General features: G+C 37.4%; 1 protein-coding gene across 1 annotated transcript; it reads left to right on the top strand.

Moving 5' to 3' along the window:
• Positions 1-7,012: 7,012 nt before the first annotated feature.
• On the top strand, positions 7,013-18,131 carry LOC108261092 (leukocyte immunoglobulin-like receptor subfamily B member 2). The gene is made up of 8 exons (XM_053681861.1): positions 7,013-7,281; positions 9,908-10,201; positions 11,580-11,852; positions 11,971-12,321; positions 13,475-13,603; positions 14,792-15,040; positions 15,287-15,409; positions 16,158-18,131. The coding sequence occupies exons 2-8, from the start codon at positions 10,072-10,074 to the stop codon at positions 16,202-16,204; spliced, it is 1,302 nt and encodes a 433-aa protein (XP_053537836.1). The 5' UTR covers positions 7,013-7,281; positions 9,908-10,071; the 3' UTR covers positions 16,205-18,131.
• Positions 18,132-21,656: the final 3,525 nt, after the last annotated feature.

The following is a 21,656-nucleotide window of genomic DNA, read 5'->3' as shown; positions in this document are numbered from 1 at the left end:
GAATATTTAGAAATCAGGGATATCTGTCTAATTCAGCTCTGCATGCGTTAGTTGGTGTCCTTTTCTTCACTCTCAGAACGTTTGGACAGAATTCTGCATGTAGGGACTCTATGGAGTGGGGCTCATATCCTGACAGAGTGAGCCCCACACTTCACATAGATGAAGAGCTATAGGCAGAATAATACTGTCAAATATTTTGCACTAAATTGTGATATTCTCTCTCACTCTACAACACCTTTCTAAATGACTCCTCTCTGAATAACTCTTTCTGAATGACTCTCTCTTTCCGACTCCTTTCTAAATAACTCCTCTCTGAATAACTCTTTCTGAATGACTCTCTCTCTCTCTCTACAATGCCTTTCTAAATGACTCCTCTCCAAATAACACTTTCTGAATGACTCTCTCTCTCCCACTCCTTTCTAAATGACTCCCATCTGAATAACTCTTTCTGAATGACCTTCTCTCTCCGACTCCTTTCTAACTGACTCCTCTCTGAATAACTCTTTCTGAATGACTCTCTCTTTCCGACTCCTTTCTAAATGACTCCTCTCTGAATAACTCTTTCTGAATGACTCTCTCTCTCTCTCTACAATGCCTTTCTAAATGACTCCTCTCTAAATAACACTTTCTGAATGACTCTCTCTCTCCGACTCCTTTCTAAATGACTCCCATCTGAATAACTCTTTCTGAATGACCTTCTCTCTCCGACTCCTTTCTAAATGACTCCTCTCTGAATAACTCTTTCTGAATGACTCTCTCTTTCCGACTCCTTTCAAATGACTCCTCTCTGAATAACTCTTTCTGAATGACTCTCTCTCTCTCTCTACAATGCCTTTCTAAATGACTCCTCTCTAAATAACACTTTCTGAATGACTCTCTCTCTCCGACTCCTTTCTAAATGACTCCTCTCTGAATAACTCTTTCTGAATGGCTCTCTCTCTCTGACTCCTCTCTAAATGGCTCCTTGACGAGTGTCTCTCTCTCCCACTCTTTTGTAAATGACTCCTTTCTGAATGACTCTCTGTGAATCCTCTCTTTATGCATTTATGTCTCTCTCCCTCTTTATTTATTTACTTTATGTACTTATCTGAAAATGTGATTTTAACAATATAGCATCTAAGATAATACTGAAGACAGCCCACAGCCACTCTGTGCATCCGCCATGTTTGAAAGGTCACAATTCAGTTGTAATACAAGATTAAAATGTGTTCTCGCTGGGTTTCTCCTGCTAAAATCACGTTATTTCCATCTATTAAAAATTAACAAGCGAATTACTGTAGTAATGATTGCATATGACACAGAAGGGACACCAATAAGTTAACGTATTGTATTTTCAGTACTTGTAGAGGTAAAGTTTTACATAGATTTATTTATCTTAAGGTTTATTTCTTTCATACAGTCAAGCATTTATGTTAACACTGATATGAAAAAATTTGGCCTTGTGCTGGCTGTGTTTCTTCTGTTTCAACTTTAGATTTTATAACATCTTTTATTTCTCTATACTCAGATGTAGACGTGTCCAAACATCTCTCCTCTTCCACTCACTTCATCAGGAGATCTGTTTGGTTTTGGTTAATCAGATTCCTCCTGCTGTATTTATCTACCATATTGATAAATCCATCCTTGTAGTATTTGTTTGTGTCAGTCGCTTCAAGTCCAGAATTCTGGGTCGCAATATTATGACAGATACCTGCCATACAATCAGATATAGAGAATATATTAGGTTAGGTCTGAATGTCTCCTCACTCCCTCTCTCTCTCTCTCTATGATTGAAACTTCACCTTTAATGACTCTCGCCAACCCTGCAATTAGTGTACAGCCGGCTCTACCACCTGAGCCACATTTTGAAAGAGCCCAGTTTCAATCAAAACATGAAAAAAAAGAAGAAAACAAAGAGGTACCTAAACTCTTCCGAATTCTGTCTGAGCATCCCGGGTGAGTGGATATTAATGACTGCTTCAATACTTTCTCCATATCTCCACTTGCTAAGGTGTTTGTCAGCAATCGTCTGGGGGACATACATTTAAAACATGGTAGTTAATATTATGAGCTTAAATTTTATAAATAATACTGTACAAATATTTGTCTGTGCAATGTATATGTGTGTCATATATAATGTATATATGTATGTATGTGTGTGTGTGTGTGTGTGTGTGTGTGTGTGTGTGCGTGTGTGTGTGTGTGTGTGTGTCTTCATTTAAATGTTTCAACTGTGTAATGGCACTTTAATTCACCGCGTAAAAAAAAAAATTACTCGACGCAAAATCTCCCGCTTCACTGCTGCAGCGTCCGGTGTAAAATTTTAGCAGTGATCATTGGATATTTTTAAACTATCAGCCAATGGCCCATAGCGGGAAAAATAGCCTTTATTGGCCGATACAGCTGAATGGCATCACAGGTTCATTCATGCGACTGGCCTCACAAAAAACTCATGCAGGTTGGGGTGTACTCTGGACTCCCAAACTCCTTTATCAATAGTCCCACAAACTGAGTTACATTGTAAAGACCCTTGGATTTGGTATGGGCCAGACGCTCTGCCCACTGGCGGGCTTGGCCAACAAGCCGGGACATTATGAACCCCAGCCACCGCTTCTGGTCAGACTTGAGGTGCGCCAGGCTCAAAAAATGTAATTGGCAGTCAAACAGAAAATACTCAGGGTAGCCGAAAAATCCATCATAAGGCTCTGGGGGGTCCGTGGCAACCCAATGAGGTAGCTTGATAGAATTGAGTCTTGGTAGGGTGTTCTTTATTACCTCGGCATGATGTCACCTTCGCTTTCCTGCTGTTTCCATGTTATCGCTGAAGCATTCTTTCACGTAATGTAGGAGCAGGACAGAAGCAAGTGCAGGTATGGCATTTTAATGAAACAACAAGAAGTCCAAAGGATAAGGCAGAAGACAATAATCATGAACATGCAGAGGTCAGGTGATCAGGCAAACAGCACAAACAGGGCAGGGCAACGAGACGAAGTCATAAAAGTGAGCAAAGTCAAAACACCAGAATAAACAGACATAATAGAAGGTTTGGTAACGACAGAGACAAGGCAACTGAGCGTATACTTCTCAAAGACTAAGTGTTTGAACAGTCTCTATTATAGTGTGGTGTGATGTTGATTGTGATCAGGAACAGGTGTGTGTGATTAGTCCTTATGAGAAGGTGATGTGTCTGTGTGTTACATTGGGAAGTGTAGTCCTCTTCGGCCATGTTTGTAGTTGTTGGTGCATTCTGGGAAATGGAGTCACTGGTTTGCTGTGATATGACATTAACCAGGATTAACAGGATTCAGCAAAATTTCCATCTCAAGAACCATGCAGAAGAAAAAAGCAAGGAATTTTTCCTTTCTCTAGGCCTTTGTATGAGGAAACAAATATTTCTTATTTCTGATGTACAGGTATTATCCACTTCTTAATCCTCTTTTCCTCTCCCAGTCTGTAAAATTTTACTAAAATTTATTAGGGACTGTCTGTAACTTTCCTAAAGAAGCATTTCTTTTCTGACACATCCTTTGAGATTTTTATTTTTATATGTTTTAAAATGGGTCAGTAATTTGTTTCATTTGTTTTTAGAGGAAGCCTATTGTAGGGATTAAGCAAATAACAGCTTCCATTATCCCTCTTTCCTCCGTCAGCCTTCAGCCTTTCTGTGTTAAGAGTAGAGTGTTTCTCTTCTCAATGCTACCGCGCGGATGTGGTTTGCCTCAGAGTGTATACGGCGCTGGAGAGAGTCTGATTGAACCACACTGACACAAAGAGTAGGTCAAAGAGACTTCCATAGTCTATTGCAGATTTCACAGAGATTTATATACAAATAGCCGTGCATAGGCATAGGTGTGGAAATAAAATGGCAGTTGAACTGTCTGGCCACGTACGTGAAAACATCTTAGGCAATACAAGAATGTACAGGTTTCTGAACACATATGGTATCTGCTCGCTTAACAGAAAATAGGAAGATCCCATGATGACATTTTAACTGGCACGTACACAACAGACAGGTCTAGAAAAGTTCATGAGACAAAAATTAAACTATAACCTAAACATACGTATACATATCTGAGGGAATAGAGAGTTTCCAACACCCATAGAAAAGATTGAGTGCTTCATGGAGTGTCTTTATACTGGAGAGAGTTTGTAAAATCTCTTTTCCCACAGGATTTAATGCAATCTTTACCAACCTGTCAATTCAGAGAATTCAGAACTGTTCATTTTACTTGTTTGTTTGTTTTTGTTTTGCTGCTGTTCAATTTGTAAAATATTAAACTAGGGTTAGGGTTAATTTTTGGATGTCTAAGAGAATATTTTTATAATCTCCAAGATGAGATCAGTATGACCCTTAAACTGTGACTGTCCACTTTTGAGTGTGTTGGAGAGAAAGAGGAAAGAAGATCAGATACAAAGTCTGTATGTACTAAAAGAGAAGTTAATGATATTATATACACTTCTATCTTTTTTTTCCTTGTAGTGTGATCTGACTGTAAGAACACAGGAAGTGTAGAGACTTTACCACACACCACTGCTCTGTCAGTCAGTCAGTCGTTAGAGAGACAGGATGGAGTTCAGTCCACTCGCTGTGATGCTCTGTGAGTAAATGTTCTCTTTGTGTCTTCATTAGAGTGAGTGGTGGGGTATAAAGTTGTTCATCTGCAGTCTGAATGTCCTGAGTGCTGAGTTTATTGTGTGATTAGTACATGTGCAGAATGTTAGTATGCAGTCTGTTGGTTTTGTGTCCCAGAGCTAAGTTATTAACACTTCAATAAAGTTAAATAAAGGGAAAACACTTTAATGAGCAGAATAGTGACATTTAAATTATTGTAGATTTTGTTTATTTATTATTAAAAGAGCTTAGAATGTATTTCTTACAGAGGGTAGTTTAGATTTCCTGAATAAGATTTAATCTTGTGGGTTCGGTGTCTAAAATGTGCTGTTTTCATTAATACACTGAATATTTTCCATTTTTACATCATGTTCTGTTTCTGTTCCCTTTTTAGTGCTGATTTCACTTATACCAGTGGCCCATGCTGAAGGTGATTTATATATATTTTATCCTTTATATTGTGTGTATATTTTATTTGTTTTGGGGCTGAGAAATCTGTGCACAATTGATTGTCACAGTCAAATGTGTTGATTTATGTACATTCTATTTGAAAAGCAGTAAAATGCAGAGTACAGAAATGATGCCCTGTCTGTGTTTTTGTTCTTGAAAACAATTTGTGCACCCTTCCGATCTCTCCCCTGTGGAGAACCAGTGTTTTAAAATATTTAAATGATGTACACGATTATGTTCAGTAAACAGGAAAGTCTATTTTCACACATATCTACTGTAATCTACCTCATCAGACAGGGATTTATCAGGAAGATGTTTCTCGTGCCCCAGTAAAAGGGGTCTAGAGACGCCCCTGAATAGTTTTACTCTGATTAAATGCTTTAACATCACTTGACACTAACAATAATACCTGGGGAAATAATCCCTGATTCACTTCTGTTCTCTTCACTATGGTTCTAGTTATTAATGTCTTTGTATTGAGGTATTTAAATATTTTATAACTTTGTCTGTACAAAATGTGCGAGCACTCCTCTCTGTTTTATGATGATGTGATGGAGCAGGAGCATCACAGACATTCTGACAGACACTATCTGATTACAAACTGAACTGATTAGACTTCTGTCTGTTTCTATGTAACTGTCTGTAACAAACTTCACAGACGGGCGAGGAGGAGGCGGGAACCGGCTGAACGTAAACATGAAGTTTAATAATAAACAAAACTCAAACATAACATAAAACACAAAAAACTGAACTCAAACACAAAGTGCACGTGCGTCTCTCTCCCTCTCTGGTGCTTCCAGCAGCTCCTTTATCGCTCTCTCCCACTGATTAGACAACTCAGTGCAAGGCGTGCGTCCTTGCAGCCTGGCCCCTCCCTCCTCCTCGTCACACTATCCAAAAAGCACACTTATCTAGAGAGGTTTTAAATGTCTTTTGACATAGTGACTGAATTTACTGCTGTGTTTGTTAAAAGGAATCCTGACTATGAAGACTTGTAGGCCTTAAGACGCAGTGATTGCCCTCTCTTACTATAATACTTTGTTAGAAGCACATGAAATATGTTCATTACTTTAAAAGTCCTTAATATTTAATACATATTTTAATCTACGGAGGCCGCCATTACGAGACATGCGCACTGCACTCTGAGTCGATGATGTGAAATGGTTGCACTTGAGCACTTAAAAGAATTAGCTACTAGCCTCCGCAGCAGGAAAAGAACACCACACTGTGCTGCTTTTGGCTGTAATTTTCTAGTTCTTGTGTTGTGTGATACAGGGGATATCTGTAAATATAATCAAACCCTTAAGCATCTTGTTAGTGAGTTTTTTCTGTCAATTCTCATAACGTAAAGCTCATGTAAAATTAGCCTAAACCGCCTAGCCAAGGCATACCTAAAGTAAAATTAAAGCAGTTCTTGAACCATTTGGAGTACATGATCGCCTGACCTGTGCCTGTGTTCTGTTCGCTGATTTTCATTCATGATCTGGATTTGTCTGCCTGTCCTTTAAATGAAGCGCCTTTAACTGCACTTACATCTGTCTCTACTTGCCATTTGTGACAGATGGACTGAATTGAAAATGATCATTAATGTTTCTCAGCTAGATCATTATGTTTAGATACAGAAGGCCTGTAGATATTTTTTTGGGAAAAAGTCCTCTGTCATGACCTTACTGTAGGAAGTTACCAATTTTTAAGATGGTGCTGCAGGATTTGTGCAGGATCCATCAAATTTCAATCCAAAATCAGTAAATACAGTGTTTAACACTTCAGTATAATCATGGTTTTAGTTAAATGGAAAATATACTGAATACCAGCCGGGTAAGAACACGTACGAAAACGTCTTGTATCAAATGTTAAATCTAAATGTTTGTTTTGGACACAAAGCACATGTTAAAGCACAGTGAATCTACTGCTTATGTTGTAAAGAGAAAAGCAGTTCTGACTCCTTCATCATTTCATACCAACAGAAAAACCCAAACTGACTTTGAGAGTGAATCCTCAGAGCTCCGTCTACACTGGAGACACCATCACTCTGACCTGTGAGCTGCAGTCGACTGGATGGGAGATTCAATGGTATAAAAATAAACAGCTGTTACAGCCTTGGACCACTGAACAAACATACACACTCAAAGTGACAGACAATAATGAAGGAACAACAGAGTACAAGTGTCGCGCACGCAAGAGAAACTACTACTACTACTACACAGAGTTCAGTGATCCTGTCAGGATTACAGTGAGAGGTATGTCATGATTTTTCCCTTTTTCTCCACAGGTCTGTTAGAAGGGATGAGAGAGAAATATTGCTTAATAAGTGTAATTCCTTGTTATTCCAGAATGTTCAAAATAATCTTGAAATACATATGTTTTAAAAGTATTTGTCATTTGTGGCTGGTGCAAATGCAAAACATTAAAAACATGTTATTTAACTAAGAAAAAAAAACAGTTCAAGCTGTAACTTTACATTTTCCAACATGGGAAAGTCTTCAGGACAGAGGAGTTTATGATTTGCAGTTTCCCTGTAACATGACAGGCTGTGTGTTTGTTCTTTATTAATTAAAAGTGTGAGAGAAAAAAGAGAGGGCTGGTGAGGGAACTGTTTATAGCTGCTATAATGTAAGTGAGAACAGGAACTAACTTGTTTACAGACATTCCACAACAATAAATGTAACTAGAAATGTATGAAAAGTACAATGTGTCAATCATTAATAATAATTTAAAAAATCATTGTCAAATTGCTGTGGTTTAAAAGGAATAAAACACACGAGGACATGCTGTTATAGGAAAATAATCAGTACTTCAGGGTGGAAACAGTAACTCGGCTTCATAACACTTCCACATCACTCAGTATTTTTCTATAACAGTGTGAGACTGAGTGTTTTATTACTTACTTAAACTTTGTTAATAGAAGGAAAAACACACAGAATACAGTACGTCTGAAACCAGAAACTCCAATGTGTGAGAAATGTAAGAAAGTATCTTCACTTCCTTCTTCACTTCCACTGGACTGGAGTATAACTGAGTATAAAGGGTTTAATTACAGTGTGTTGCTGTTGTGTGTTGCTTGGCAACCATTCTGCTAAATGGTGCTGAAGAACTACATTTCTAGGCAGAAGAATGATTATTTGTTATCAGTTAATTATTGTATTTTGTGTTGCTGTTTGATTATGTTATGAAACCTTGTCAGGTATATGTAGTAACCATTTTCTAAAAGCAGTAAGTCCCACGAGGCCATGGCTTACAGTGATTTTAGAACAGCTAAATCCTGATTTGCATGGTGCAGAGAAAAACCTTTTGATCGGATACAAATCGGCAAGCAATCGGCAGTCGATTGAAATGTGTGACCTACGACACATCAAAGAGGCTCGAAGAAACATCGCCGATGCATCACCGACGCCAGACATATATTTGGCATGGTAAATATCTGGAGCTGTCGGGTGACTCCACATCCTGTGGGGTGAAAACTGTCGTAACTGGCAGTGATTATGGTGAGGACCTACAGACAATGAGAGAGCAAGGCATGGGGTGAGGTCACAGTGTGGAAGAGAAACCTGCGAGTGCTAATCCATTCTTCACCCACTTTCTTTGTCTTATCCTTTTTGGGGTTTCTTCAGAACAAATCATCGCGTAAACAGCTCGCACCTCTTGCTTCTGTCTACGTCCATCTTCAAATAAACAACACCTGTTTCACGAGTGGTTTTCATGTCATATATCCGTGTCCCTTCTCGCGTGTGTTTTCATGACAAAACGTAGTTTGGACACCAGATAGAGTCGTCAGGTGACATTCGTTGTCAGATCCTGTAGTGTGTGACCCTCTGTTCCCGACCAATCACGTAGTGTGAACACCACAATGACAAGTCATGTAGTCTGAACAGCAGAGCGATCTGCTGACGGTGAAAGTCGTGTAGTGTGAACTAGCCTTTAGCTGTCCTAAAATCACTGCAAACCACGGCCTCATGGGACTTAGTGCTTTAGTGCACAGTAGGTCTGAAACCAGAAATCTCCAGTGTGTGAGAAATGTAAGAAATAATCTTCACTTCCTTACAGTCTAAATGCAACATACTATATTAAATAGAATAATTAGTTACGAATACTATATATGGAAATATCTTGTAAATAATTATAACATGGTGACGTGTGTATTAAACACCTGAACTACACAAACTGTTGTAAAGTCTTAAGGGATAAGCACAAATTTACAGTAATTAAAAACATAAAATAATACACAAATTCTGCCCCATGCTGTAATCTTAATTATGAAAATAATTTTTCATTTCAGTTAATCTTTGAAAATGTGAACAAATTGTGTGTGAGTCATACTGAAACTGTTTCACTAATGAAGACTGGGTTTCTGTGGGAAAATGTGTATTTATAAATAGTAAACGTGACTATGTAATTTAGAGATATAGTAACACTCATCTAACTACACAGTATTCATATTTTATCCATAGTTAGTGTTTGTAACTATTACTCACTCCTTAGTTGGTCTTTTGTAGTTAAACAGGGCTGTAAAATAAAGTGTTTCTGTAAGAAATTATAGTTAATTATAGTTATACTGAGTGAGTGTGTGAGGGATTTATGGGGACACATGAAAATGTGCAATTAGACATTCATGATGAAGTTCTTACAGTGAATTAAATAAATCTATGGAGAGAAAAAGGTTTTGTATTTCCTGTGTAACAGAGAGAGCAAGGGCAGTACTGAGTGTATCTCCACAGAGCTGGCTGTTACAGTTGGAACATCTTGTATCAAATGTTAAATCTAAATGTTTGTTTTGGACACAGAGCATATGTTAAAGCACAGTGAATCTACTGCTTATGTTGTAAAGAGAAAAGCAGTTCTGACTCCTTCATCATTTCATACCAACAGAAAAACCCAAACCGACTGTGAGAGTGAATCCTCAGAGCTCCGTCTACACTGGAGACAACATCACTCTGACCTGTGAGCTGCAGTCGACTGGATGGGAGATTCAGTGGTATAAAAATAATCCGCAGCTACAGCTTCTGACCAGTGAAGAAGCAAACACACTTAAAATGACAGTCGATAATGCAGGAGAAACAGAGTACAAGTGTCGCGCATGCAGGAGAAACCAAGAGAGTGGGTACTACTACTACTACTATTACTACACACAGTTCAGTGATCCTGTCAAGATTACAGTGAGAGGTATGTCATGATTTTTTCCCTTTTCAGCACAGATTTGTTAGAAGGTGTAAGAAAATACATTTCTTAATTATTGTAATTCCTTGTTATTCTAGAATGTTCAAATGATCTTTAAATACAAATGTTTTAAAAGTATTTGTCATTTGTGGCTGGTGAGATCTAATGCAAAAAACTAAGAAAAATAAAGAGATAAAGCTCTAAATTTACGATTTCCAACATGGGAAAGTCTTCAGGACAGAGGAGTTTATGATTTCCAGTTTTCCTGTAGCATGACAAGCTACATTTTTACATCACTCAGTATTTTTATATAACAGTGTGAGACTGAGTGCTTTATTACTTACTTAAACTTTATTAAAAGAAGGAAAAACACACAGAATACAGTATGTCTGAAACCAGAAACTCCAATGTGTGAGAAATGTAAGAAATTATCTTCACTTCCTTACAGTCTAAACACAACATACTATATTAAATAGAATAATAAGTAGTGACAAATACTATATATGGAAATATCTTGTAAATAATTATAACATGGTTACATGTGTGTAACTAAACACCTGAACTACACAAACTGTTGTAAAGTCTTAAGGGATAAGCACAAATTTACTGCAATTTAAAATATAAAATAGTACACAAATCCTGCCCCATGCTGTAATCTTAATTATGAAAATAATTTTTAATTTCAGTTAATCTTTGAAAATCTGTACAAATTATTGAGGGTGTGAGTCATACTGAAACTGTTTCACTAATGAAGACTGGGTTTCTGTGTGAATTTTCTTTTTTTTAATAAACATGACTAGAAACTATGACTATGTAATTTAGATGTATATTTGCACTCATCTAACTGCACATTATTAGTGTTTTATCAATAGTTAACATTTTACTTACTACACAGTTCGACTTTTGTAGTTAAACAGGGCTGTGTAAAACTGTAAACGTGCTTCTGTCACACAAAACATTACATCAAGGTCATCACGTATTGTGCTGTGGGTGTTTAATTATTTGATTGATTGATTGATTGATTGATTGATTTGTTGTTATTATTATTATTATTATTATTATTATTATTATTATTATTATTATTATTATTATTATTATTTAAGTGCATTGATAATAATCAGTCCTATGAAAACTAGAGCCTACACTGTACAATACAGTTTAACTGGATCTAAATGTGGTGTTTACTTTAAAAACAAAGATTTAACAGTTAATATTAACAGATGTCAAAGTTTATTAGAAAAATATATACTTAACTTTAAATTAGCTAATAGAGTTGTTAAAAGCAAACTGTTGCATTCACTATTCCACTATCCCGATATCATCATTATACACCCATGACGACAAATTCATCAAGACGTTTAGATGCTCCGTTATGTTTCTACAGCAAGACCTAAACCAGTAGCATCCATAGATCCTGATAAACTGGTGTTCAGTGGAGACGCCGTCACTCTGAGATGTGACGTACAGGATGAAAGAGTGTCTAGCTGGCAGTACAGCTGGTATAAAGATGATTCACGCAGGCCTGTCAGTAGTGAACAGGTGTACACAATCAGTGGTGTTGAAGTGACCCATACAGGTAAATACACCTGTAAAGGAGCAGAGAGACAAGGCTCACGCTCCTCACACTTCAGTGATGCTGTTACACTGACTGTATCAGGTGAGTGTGTGAGGGGTTTTGGGGACAAATGAAAATGTACAATTAGACATTCATGAAAAGCTTCTTACTGTGTATTAAATAAATGTAGATAAAATGTGTTGTATTTCCTGTGTAACAGAGAGACCAGGGGCAGTACTGAGTGTATCTCCACAGAGCTGGCTGACTGAAGGAGACTCAGTGACTCTAAGCTGTAAGGTTACAGACTCCTCTACAGACTGGACATTCAGCTGGTACACAGCTGTTCCCTACAGAGACGGCTTAACTCAAATAAAACATAATCATGGCTATATCATGTATGTGGAGCTCCTCTCAGACAGCAGCAGAGGATCTGGAGGCAAATACACTCTCAGTCCTGCTGCTCTTAATCACACAGGAGTTTATATGTGCAGAGGAGAGAGAAGAGAACCAGCCTTACACACACAGTACAGCAATCCACAGCCACTATGGATCACTGGTGAGGAAAATAACAGTGGGTTTAGGTTAAATAGTAAAGGTGTGAGTGTGTGAATGTAAGAAGAGATTCATGCAACATTAATTTATTAATATGTATAAGGAAGTTAAAGCATGCTGAGTGCTGGTAGAATTTTCCTCTTTGTGACATTGGTGAAAAAAGCCATGTGCTGTGTTTGTGTGCTGTCTCCGTCCCTCATCTAGTCATTGGTTTATTTTCCTGGAAACAAAGAGGACTAAGGAGATGATTAAGGATTGAGGATCTATGGGCAGGAGGATTTTATTATAAAAGCCAGAAAGCTAGAACAGGTCAAAGAGATGTGACTGAATATACAAAGAACATGTTAATAAGAAGCACAATATTCTGGGGTTGTTTGTTTGTTTATTTGTTTGTTTGTTTGTTTTCAGAAAGCTTGCCAGAAAGACAAGACCATGCCTGCTTCAGATTTAAACATGAATACAAACACAGATATGGCTATTAGGAGAACTACACAGTTGCAGATACAGATGATGTCATTACGTTACACTGTTAGTGAACACAATACAAATAGCAGAGCTGTAAAACAGGCAAGGGTCAAACACAGTAAAGTACAATATAAGAGAGCAGAGGGAAAATCCAAAAGAGTAATCAAAAGCAAAGGGTCTAAACACAGCAATGGCAATCACAAATTAAACATGGCTCTGAACTTTACATTGTGCAAATGCATGTGCTGGCCTAATGTAATCTACAGTGAGGAAGAGACCTGGAGGTGGTGTGCTAGAGCTAGGCTAATACTGAGATGATGGTGATGTCTGGTGGTCATGTGATGTTGATGTGATGCCCTGATCATGTGCACCTATTCCTAGTTTCACCTCAAACTCGTTCTGTATTTATTCCCTCTGTGTTGTTCTGTGTCTTTGCTGATTTTTGTTCCTTTGCAGCAGCTGAAGGACTTTCCTGTGTTCCTAGTCCCAGTTTTCATTTTATTTCTCGGTTTTGACGTTTGCCTTTTTGCAGCATTTATAATTATACCTTATCGTGTGTTAAACCTGTCTGTGTTATGACCCATGCTATGGACTGTGGCTTTGATTCCAGATTGATAAACATAATTCTGAATGCACATGCACTTGTATTCTCATTATATTGCATATTACACCTATTCTTATTTACATGACTCTCTTCTGTGTTTAAGGTGAATCTCCTCCAGTCTCTCTGATCATCAATCCCAGCAGAACTCAACACTTTACTGATGACTCTCTCTCACTGAGCTGTGAGGACCAGATTAACTCTACTGGATGGAGAGTGAGACGATACACGCACAGTGAGAGAGTGTTAGATTGTTCACGGTGGGGATCAGTTACAGGATCTACATGTGAAATCAGCTTCCTCTCCACATCCTACACTGGAGTTTACTGGTGTGAGTCTGAATCTGGAGAAAACAGTAATCCTGTCAACATCACAGTGCATGGTGAGTCTTCATGTAGTGTGTTTATTGTTAAAGGGAAATGTTTCATTACAGAATATTCAGAACTCTGAATTTCCAACTGGGAGAACTGTTCAACAAGACACAGACATTATTTTCCAGACTGAGGAGAAGTACATGCTTACCGATACCCACACTGATCATGATAATGACATGAGTAACTTACTGAGTATTAATCAATCAGGGATGTCATAGAACATTTAATTTCTCTCTGTTTATGTCGATTGCTGCTGTGTACAGATAACTCATTGTGCTTAGATGATGTTTAATATGCTATGGTATTTAAACAGTGTCTTTAATAGAGAGTGAAGGTGGAACCTGAGTTGTATCAGTGAACTTGGTCATTAAAATGAGTGCAAAGTGCTGTGACTTTCAGCTTCACTTACAAGCAAAGTGTAGACGGTGGGGAGCGAGGGGAAAGGAAGTGCACATGGCTCAGTGCTCAGTGCTGTCGTGTGTGATAGTTTCTCTGCACACTCTCTTCACTGCTCCACTCTCACAAATACATGTGTGCACAATTAATGGCACCTTGAGTTCATTTTAATGTTCATGTTCACGAATATCGCTCTGTACACTCAGGTGGGCCACCCTCACACTCTCTATTAAACATAATGTTTAAACAGCATAATGTGTTTTCTCAGGTTACTCATGTTGTAGGAAGATGCTGTAGTTTCTCCTCTTGATATTTTCACAGAGCCCAGTTTGCCATCTGCTTTACTTTGATCATAAATCATGAAATACTTCCATATCACTTTCGTTTTCTGTCATCTGTTCTTTAGTATGACAACATACACGAGGCTTATGTCACATAAGAATAGCACGTAGTAACACCTACGATGTTGGTATCAGAGTGCTTTTTTTTTTTTTTACCTAGGCACTACATCAGGCAACTAGCATGATGATACCTGATACAGTTCCAATTTGTCCATAATTCAGACTGTGCAGACATTCCACTGGGTTTAAATTATATACATTTTAATTAGAGAGCATTTATTTGTATTGTAAATGTGATTTTCTGTGTTCTAGATGGTGATGTGATCCTGGAGAGTCCTGTCCATCCTGTGACTGAGGGACATCCTCTGACTCTACGCTGTTTATATCGATACCCAAAGTCCTCAAACCTCCGAGCTGATTTCTATAATGATGGATCATATCTCCAGACACAGACTACAGGAGAGATGATCATCCGAACTGTCTCAAAGTCAGATGAAGGTTTCTACCACTGTAAACACCCAGAGAGAGGAGAGTCACTGAAAAGCTGGGTCTCAGTCAGAGGTGAGAAATCATTTCAATATTCATTTAAATACAACTGTGACTGAATGTGTTGAACTCAGTATCTTTACATAATGTAACCTATAGTGCTTAGTTTATGTAATTCTGTGTAAAATATGCAGTGTGTTCACATGCTGTTGTGTGTCTGTGTGTACTAGTGTAAATGGATTTATTTCTACTGCAGTTTGAGTAAAACATACAAACAGTTCATCATGAATAAAGTGTTATTATAATGATTATTTTATTCAGCGTCGGGTCTATCAGGTGTAGAAGCTCCATTCTCAGTGCTCATGCTGATCAGTAGTGTAGTGACGGCCTCTCCGTATCTGCTGGTGACCATCATTCTGCTGGTCAAATGTTACAGAGCTCGAGGTAAGAACTCTTTCAGTACGTTTCACATAATGAACAAACTAACTTTAATTATTGCCTGAAAAATATTTTCACTTAAAGAAAAGTAGAAATCATTTGACTCAATAGAAGCAGTTTAAAAATAAGTGCTTTAAAATGTTTTCTAAAATGCACTTACAGTAAGATTTAAATGTGAGTATGATATGATATAAAACACAGCATTTCTGTTTCTGCTGAGGTCTGAGGGTGAATTTACACGTGACAGACGCTTCAATCAGTGTGACAAAGCATCTAAAAAATTACAAATAACTCCAAACTTTTAGAAAATACACATCTTGTCACACTATTTATATTTAAAACATATCGTAACTTACATAACAAATATATTGTATCTAATATAATATATGATGGATATAATTATTCATGCAGGCATTAGATAATGACAATAATAATACACAAGGTTTTAAAAGGAAGAGGTAGCATTTAATAGAGCAATAGGACACTAATAAAGTGTTTGTAATAATTGATAAAGAATCTCTGACCTACATTTTGCAGTTACTGAAGATGACTGAATGAATGATGTTTATTTTCTAACACATCTTTTCCTGAAGCTCTGTCACGTGTCACTTCACTGTCCTTCATAAGCATTAAAACAAACACCCTTTAAACTGTGTTTAGGACGATATCAAATGCAGCTCGGTTGATTTTCTGCCATAAACACCTGGAATAAACTTTGAAATGAAACAAATGACTTTTTAAATGTCTTTAACAGCTCACACTGATGAAGAGAGGATTGAGAATGCGGTCATAGAGGAGTGAGCAAAGTTCATCTGTAAAAAGAGGATGCATTTACTGTCAAATAATTTCATCATTTCTTGTTCTTTAATGCTTTGTGGGATTTTAAAATAATACTGATTTGTCATTTTAATGCCATGCTGTTATTTGCTCAGCATCTTATAGACACCTTCATTGTTCTGGCTGGATTTGTTTAGCTAATGCCTGCAAACCTCCTCATGAGGTGAACGTTACCATGTGTGTATCTCCAATAACGCTTACATGCTGCTAATGCAATGCAGAGTAAAAAATGAACAAAGACTCTTATAAAAATATTAATCAAGGGGAAATGTTGATGCAGAGAGTGTATATGGTTTAAATTGCGTTATTTCAGAATGAAAATGTGCAGTGTAATGTTTTCCAGTGTAGGTTGTATTTTCTGTAAGCTGACTACAGTCAGAGCGGTTGGTGAAAAGCCCAGTGTTACTGGAGTTAAAGTAAGTTAAGCTTTGTATGGGTGCGATATAAAAACAAGGTCATCGACTGTTATCTGAAACATGGTGGGAACTAATATTGTGTTTTGTGTCTTCTCAGTATTAGTTCTACCACTACTGTATTTGTACTGCTGTGTTTTCTTCTATTTCTTTGTGAGATTAGCTCTAGTTGGATTACGAGGAGTAGATTTACAATCTCAGTTACACACTGTTGTTAGATTTGTTCGACTTTTCAGCTGTGTGAACTTTAATTGTAGTTGTGTGAGGAGATTTGTGGATGAAATGATTTGATCAATTCAATAAATGCATCATTATCAGTTCACTGAATTATTTAACCTGGTAGCAATAATGTATCGTATGAAGTACAAATAATACTCTGAGAAAACTCTTGTGCCTTTGTCAATATCAGCATTTTTACCATTTTGTATTTTTATACAATGATGTACTTTTCATTGTCTTATACTGTCTCTTGTCTCCTGCTGTAAGATTGTAATTTAACACATGGGATTAATAAAGTGTTATCTTAAAAGCAGAAACTGGATCCTGCAGTATTATTCAGTGTAAGTAGAGGATGTCAGTGCAGTAAAGTTCAGGAGTAAATGAGGAATCAAACAGAAGTGATATTACTCTTTCTGCGTGTCTACACACTGGTACACTGATGTACAGGACTAACATAACACTGAAAATGTCCAAAACACAACACAGGATATTAACATTACAGCAGTGGCAGTGATTGACAATCAAAAGCTACTTATAAAGTGAAAAACACGGTTTCACTGTTAAATCCTGCTAGATAACTTCCTCATGAGTGCATTTCTTCCCAGTCCTGCAGAGGGATTAAACAGTCAGGATTACAGGTGTGTAAATGAAGCTCGTATCTAAATCAATATTGTATATGAGCACTAACACAGTCTACACAATTGGGGATAATTTTTGGTAGATTTCTGCAGTGAGGAACATCACACACTTCTTCCAGGGGACAACTGTAGCAGGAAAATAGTTTTATGCATATTTTACTGTATAAATAAACATTTATTCCCTTTTGTTACTGTAAGATGCCACGCTACACCTCCAGCAGCCAGCAGAGGGCAGTAGCAGTGTACAGTGAGCGCTGCCATTCAGGAAAACTCAGTTACCCAGAATTCTCCAGGCTGATTAACCTGGATTGCCTGCACCTGCCAGGCAGGTTACTTAAGGACAGCCTTTGATAAAGCTTTGTAGAGGGGTGACTTGCATGAGATAGCAGGCCAGGCCTTTATCTGAGGTAAAGTTTAAAAAGTAACATGAAAAAGGAAGATAAGAACTAAAAAGAAATAGAAAATTAACTGAAAAGAAAAGCAGAGGAAAGAAAGGACTAGAGAAAGTGCCCCAATCACACCCTAAACCTTTATTTCACCAATATATAAACCCTGCTTGGCCATGTATTTATAATCAAGCAGGAGTTTTCACTCTGCTGTTGGGTTCACACTGAACCGTATCGTAACAGTTACATATCATTTGTGTATGAGATTCTAAAACTCAGGTTGTTAGATGTCATTAGCTTGTGTTAGGAAGGAAACAGAAGTGATATTCAGTGAGAAAACTTACTCTGGGCTCAACTAAAGCTTGACATGCTCCACCTCCAACTCCGCTCCTGCTCCACTGCACAAACATTTATCATGTCAGCAGTCACAAAAAAGAATTCAGTAACAGCATCATACTGACAGTTACAGTGTTCGTATTAGGTTTGGCAAAAAAAGAAAAAGCCATGTCCATAAATATTTGGACACTGAGTAAGTTACTGTTATTATCTCTGTGATGCTCTGGGAGTAAACTTTCTCTCTGTGTCTTCATCAGAGTGGGTGGTGGGGTATAAAGTTGTACACAGGACAGTAGTATAAGAGGAGATAATCATCACTAATAACTGAATATGCCCATGTGCAACTAGAACCAGGGGTTGTGTTACCCGAGACCTGCTCCTGCTACAGATCCCAATTACATAGCTGTTTCTTCTAAAGATAAGTGAGAAAACTTATATAAACATTAACATATTATAATGTGACCATAGAGCCCTGAACATGACCCGATTGTTACCAAGACTAGGTAATTAGTTTATCGATATTGTGTTCATTATCAAATGCAACTTAAACACACTAGCTAGCTAACTAAATAAATAATAATGTACATAAAATGCTTATTTTAAGCTGGAATATACCATTAATATACAGTTCAGATTCACAGTCACTCATGTACTTCAGTACCTAAACAATGTTCAAAGTGACAACAGGAACACTACTGTTCATTACCGGATATGACGACATGTGCAGAAAGTCATTGTACCTACCTGGAAATAATAATGTAAATAAAATTAGCATTAACATTTAATATAAAGAATACATTAATTTTCTTCTCACATCACAAAAGGTCAAATTTTAAGTTCATTAAATCACTTGATGTTTAATAAAACTGTGTTAAATACATGGGTGTAGGAGACATTATACATGGGGAGGACATGTCTCTACCACACTTCAAAATCTAGGTTTTGTCCCCCCACTTGTTCCTAATCTCAAATGTTATTTCTCATTGCCTGCCTGTCTCCGAGGATTTCTCATAAGCAAAACCTTGTATACATTTTCAGAGAGGTGTCTTCTCTTACACAATGAAAGTGGAATGGATTCATTAGGAGATGACGCGAATATTCCGTGACCATCAGTGGAAAAAAACTCGAGTCCTGAGGTGAAGGCGGTTACGACACAGCATTCAGACTCTCTTGAGCACATGAACATACAGATGAAAGATTCGCCACTTTGTATTTGAGGTAGGATATCGTAGCTATTTCAGCCCATGCTGATGGTTTGCTGGTTTTGATCGACTGTACAGACTAAACAAAGGTTGCTCTAACTCTGAACACACTTAAGGAATGATTCTCGAATTGCTAGTCTGTGCAAGTCTATTAACAGAACGAACATTAACTGGATAAACAAACGCGCGATAATTATTACCTTATTTACCTTTTATTTTCTTCTTCGCTTCCGGGTTTATTTAGGGTGTACTCGTGCTCGGATTGGTTCTTCGCGTGATGACGTAACGAGAACTGATGATGATTGATGTGGTGGACAACCAATAGCAAAAACCTGAGAGTTTGTACAGCAGTGAAAGTGAAACTCACCAAACAAGATATACACGATTGAGTCGTAACGTCGTAAATCAATGCGATTGGTCATTAGAATAAAAAGTTATGAAAAGTCATTAGAAATGAGTATTTAAGTGCTTTATTTTATTTTTTTTTAAAGTATTTTGGGGGGAGCATGCCCCTCCCTTCCCTATCATTTCATCGCTCCTACGTCCCTGGTTAAATATCATCTACACAGCACACTGCATTTTTAACTCTATAATGGGAAAAGTCTCTGGTTATCAAGTTAGAAGTCATTTTAAAAGATTAAAAGTTGAATGTGATGATCCATGACTATTATTTGCTAATGATTCACTGCATTAGCAACACTGCTAAAGTCTCTAACACAAGCTAATACTGAACCATTAACATCACAGTGCAGGTGGAAGATAACTACATTAGACTGCACGGCAAGAAAAGTAAACAAATGACGTTATTAGTAAACACTGCAGTGCTCTAAATATTTAAATCTATTATACAACAAATCGACTGATATATTTCAGGTTTGATAAAATATTACAGGGATTTTTTAGGAAATTTCTTAGGAAACTCTCACATTTCTCCTTCATGGTCCTGGCTTCAGGTGGACAGGACTGTACCATCAGAGGAGAGAAAAGGGGGAGCGGAACCGCTTCTAAATAAATGTTACTCACAGTGAGAGTGTACACACCTTTAATAAAAATGTGTTTCTTTTTACACAAAATGATCGACTACTGTTTTTAACATATCTGTTATGAGAAGGGTTTAGTTTGATGTGTCACTACTCTCAGTAACTATGATAGTTCAACAGGTAAGAATACAAGTAGAGCAAGTTTAGTGACAACCTCTCATGATCATTTGATCTGCTAAAAGAAAATGACTGGATGGTGTTTGTACTTTCACCAATGGAAGTCAGGGTTGTGACTAACTGAAATGTCTTTAGCTGCTGTGGTGAGACTCTGGTGGTGTTTCCTGTGCACAGAAAGGTTTAACAAAACCATGTTAGTGTTAACGAGACTTACTGAGAGAATGCCTTATAATCTACATTCCATTTTTGTTTCTATTATGGTCTGTTCAGGGAAACATCTCAGTACAGCAAGTTAAATCTAATGCACAATAATACCAAACTGATGCATGTTTTAATCACCATTACTGATTATGTACTTATTTAAAGTCTTTAAAACCACAGCAGACAATATGAAAGAAAGAAAATTAGCTTTGCGTACACACACAGGGCAGTGACAGTGTTAGAGGCCTGAGAACAGAGCCGAGTTGCTGTTGTAACTTCTAGTTCAGTGATATGAGTTCAGCAGTGAAGGGGAGGAGGTGTGAAGCTGAATGTGAGAGAAAGTGTACACACCTTTAATAAAAATGTGTTTCTTTTTACACAAAATGATCGACTGCTACTTTGACTCTACCAAAACACAGGTGTGTACAGACTGTTCTCACTGTACATGAGCAGACTGAACGGTGATGAGATATATTTTAATCAGTTCTGTTTAAATCTATTACAGTGTAGATAAGGTCAGGATTAACATTATACCGCAGTTACCACTAGAGGGAGTCAAAGGCATTTTAGTTTTACTTTTCAATCACTGGCCTCCACATACTGAGTTATTTCCTGTAGCCTTCCTGTCACCTCCAACTAGTCCCTTACAAAAAAACCCTACAGGAATCATGCAGGAATATTATGCAGATATCCTACAGGATTTTCAGCTCATTTCCAGGAATTCTATGAAGAAAAAAATATATATGCAGGAATTATACCCTCCGGGAATTATGTCCTGCACTCTCAGAAAGGTTTGGTTAATATCCTACTGATCTTTGTGTTATTACTATTTCATTTTGTGTTAAATTATCCAATAAATGTGTT

This window comes from Ictalurus punctatus, chromosome 7 (genome assembly GCF_001660625.3).
Source record: "Ictalurus punctatus breed USDA103 chromosome 7, Coco_2.0, whole genome shotgun sequence".
Taxonomy (NCBI): domain Eukaryota; kingdom Metazoa; phylum Chordata; class Actinopteri; order Siluriformes; family Ictaluridae; genus Ictalurus; species Ictalurus punctatus.
Note: the sequence above shows the minus strand (reverse complement) of the source record. Positions and strands in the feature narration are given on the sequence as shown.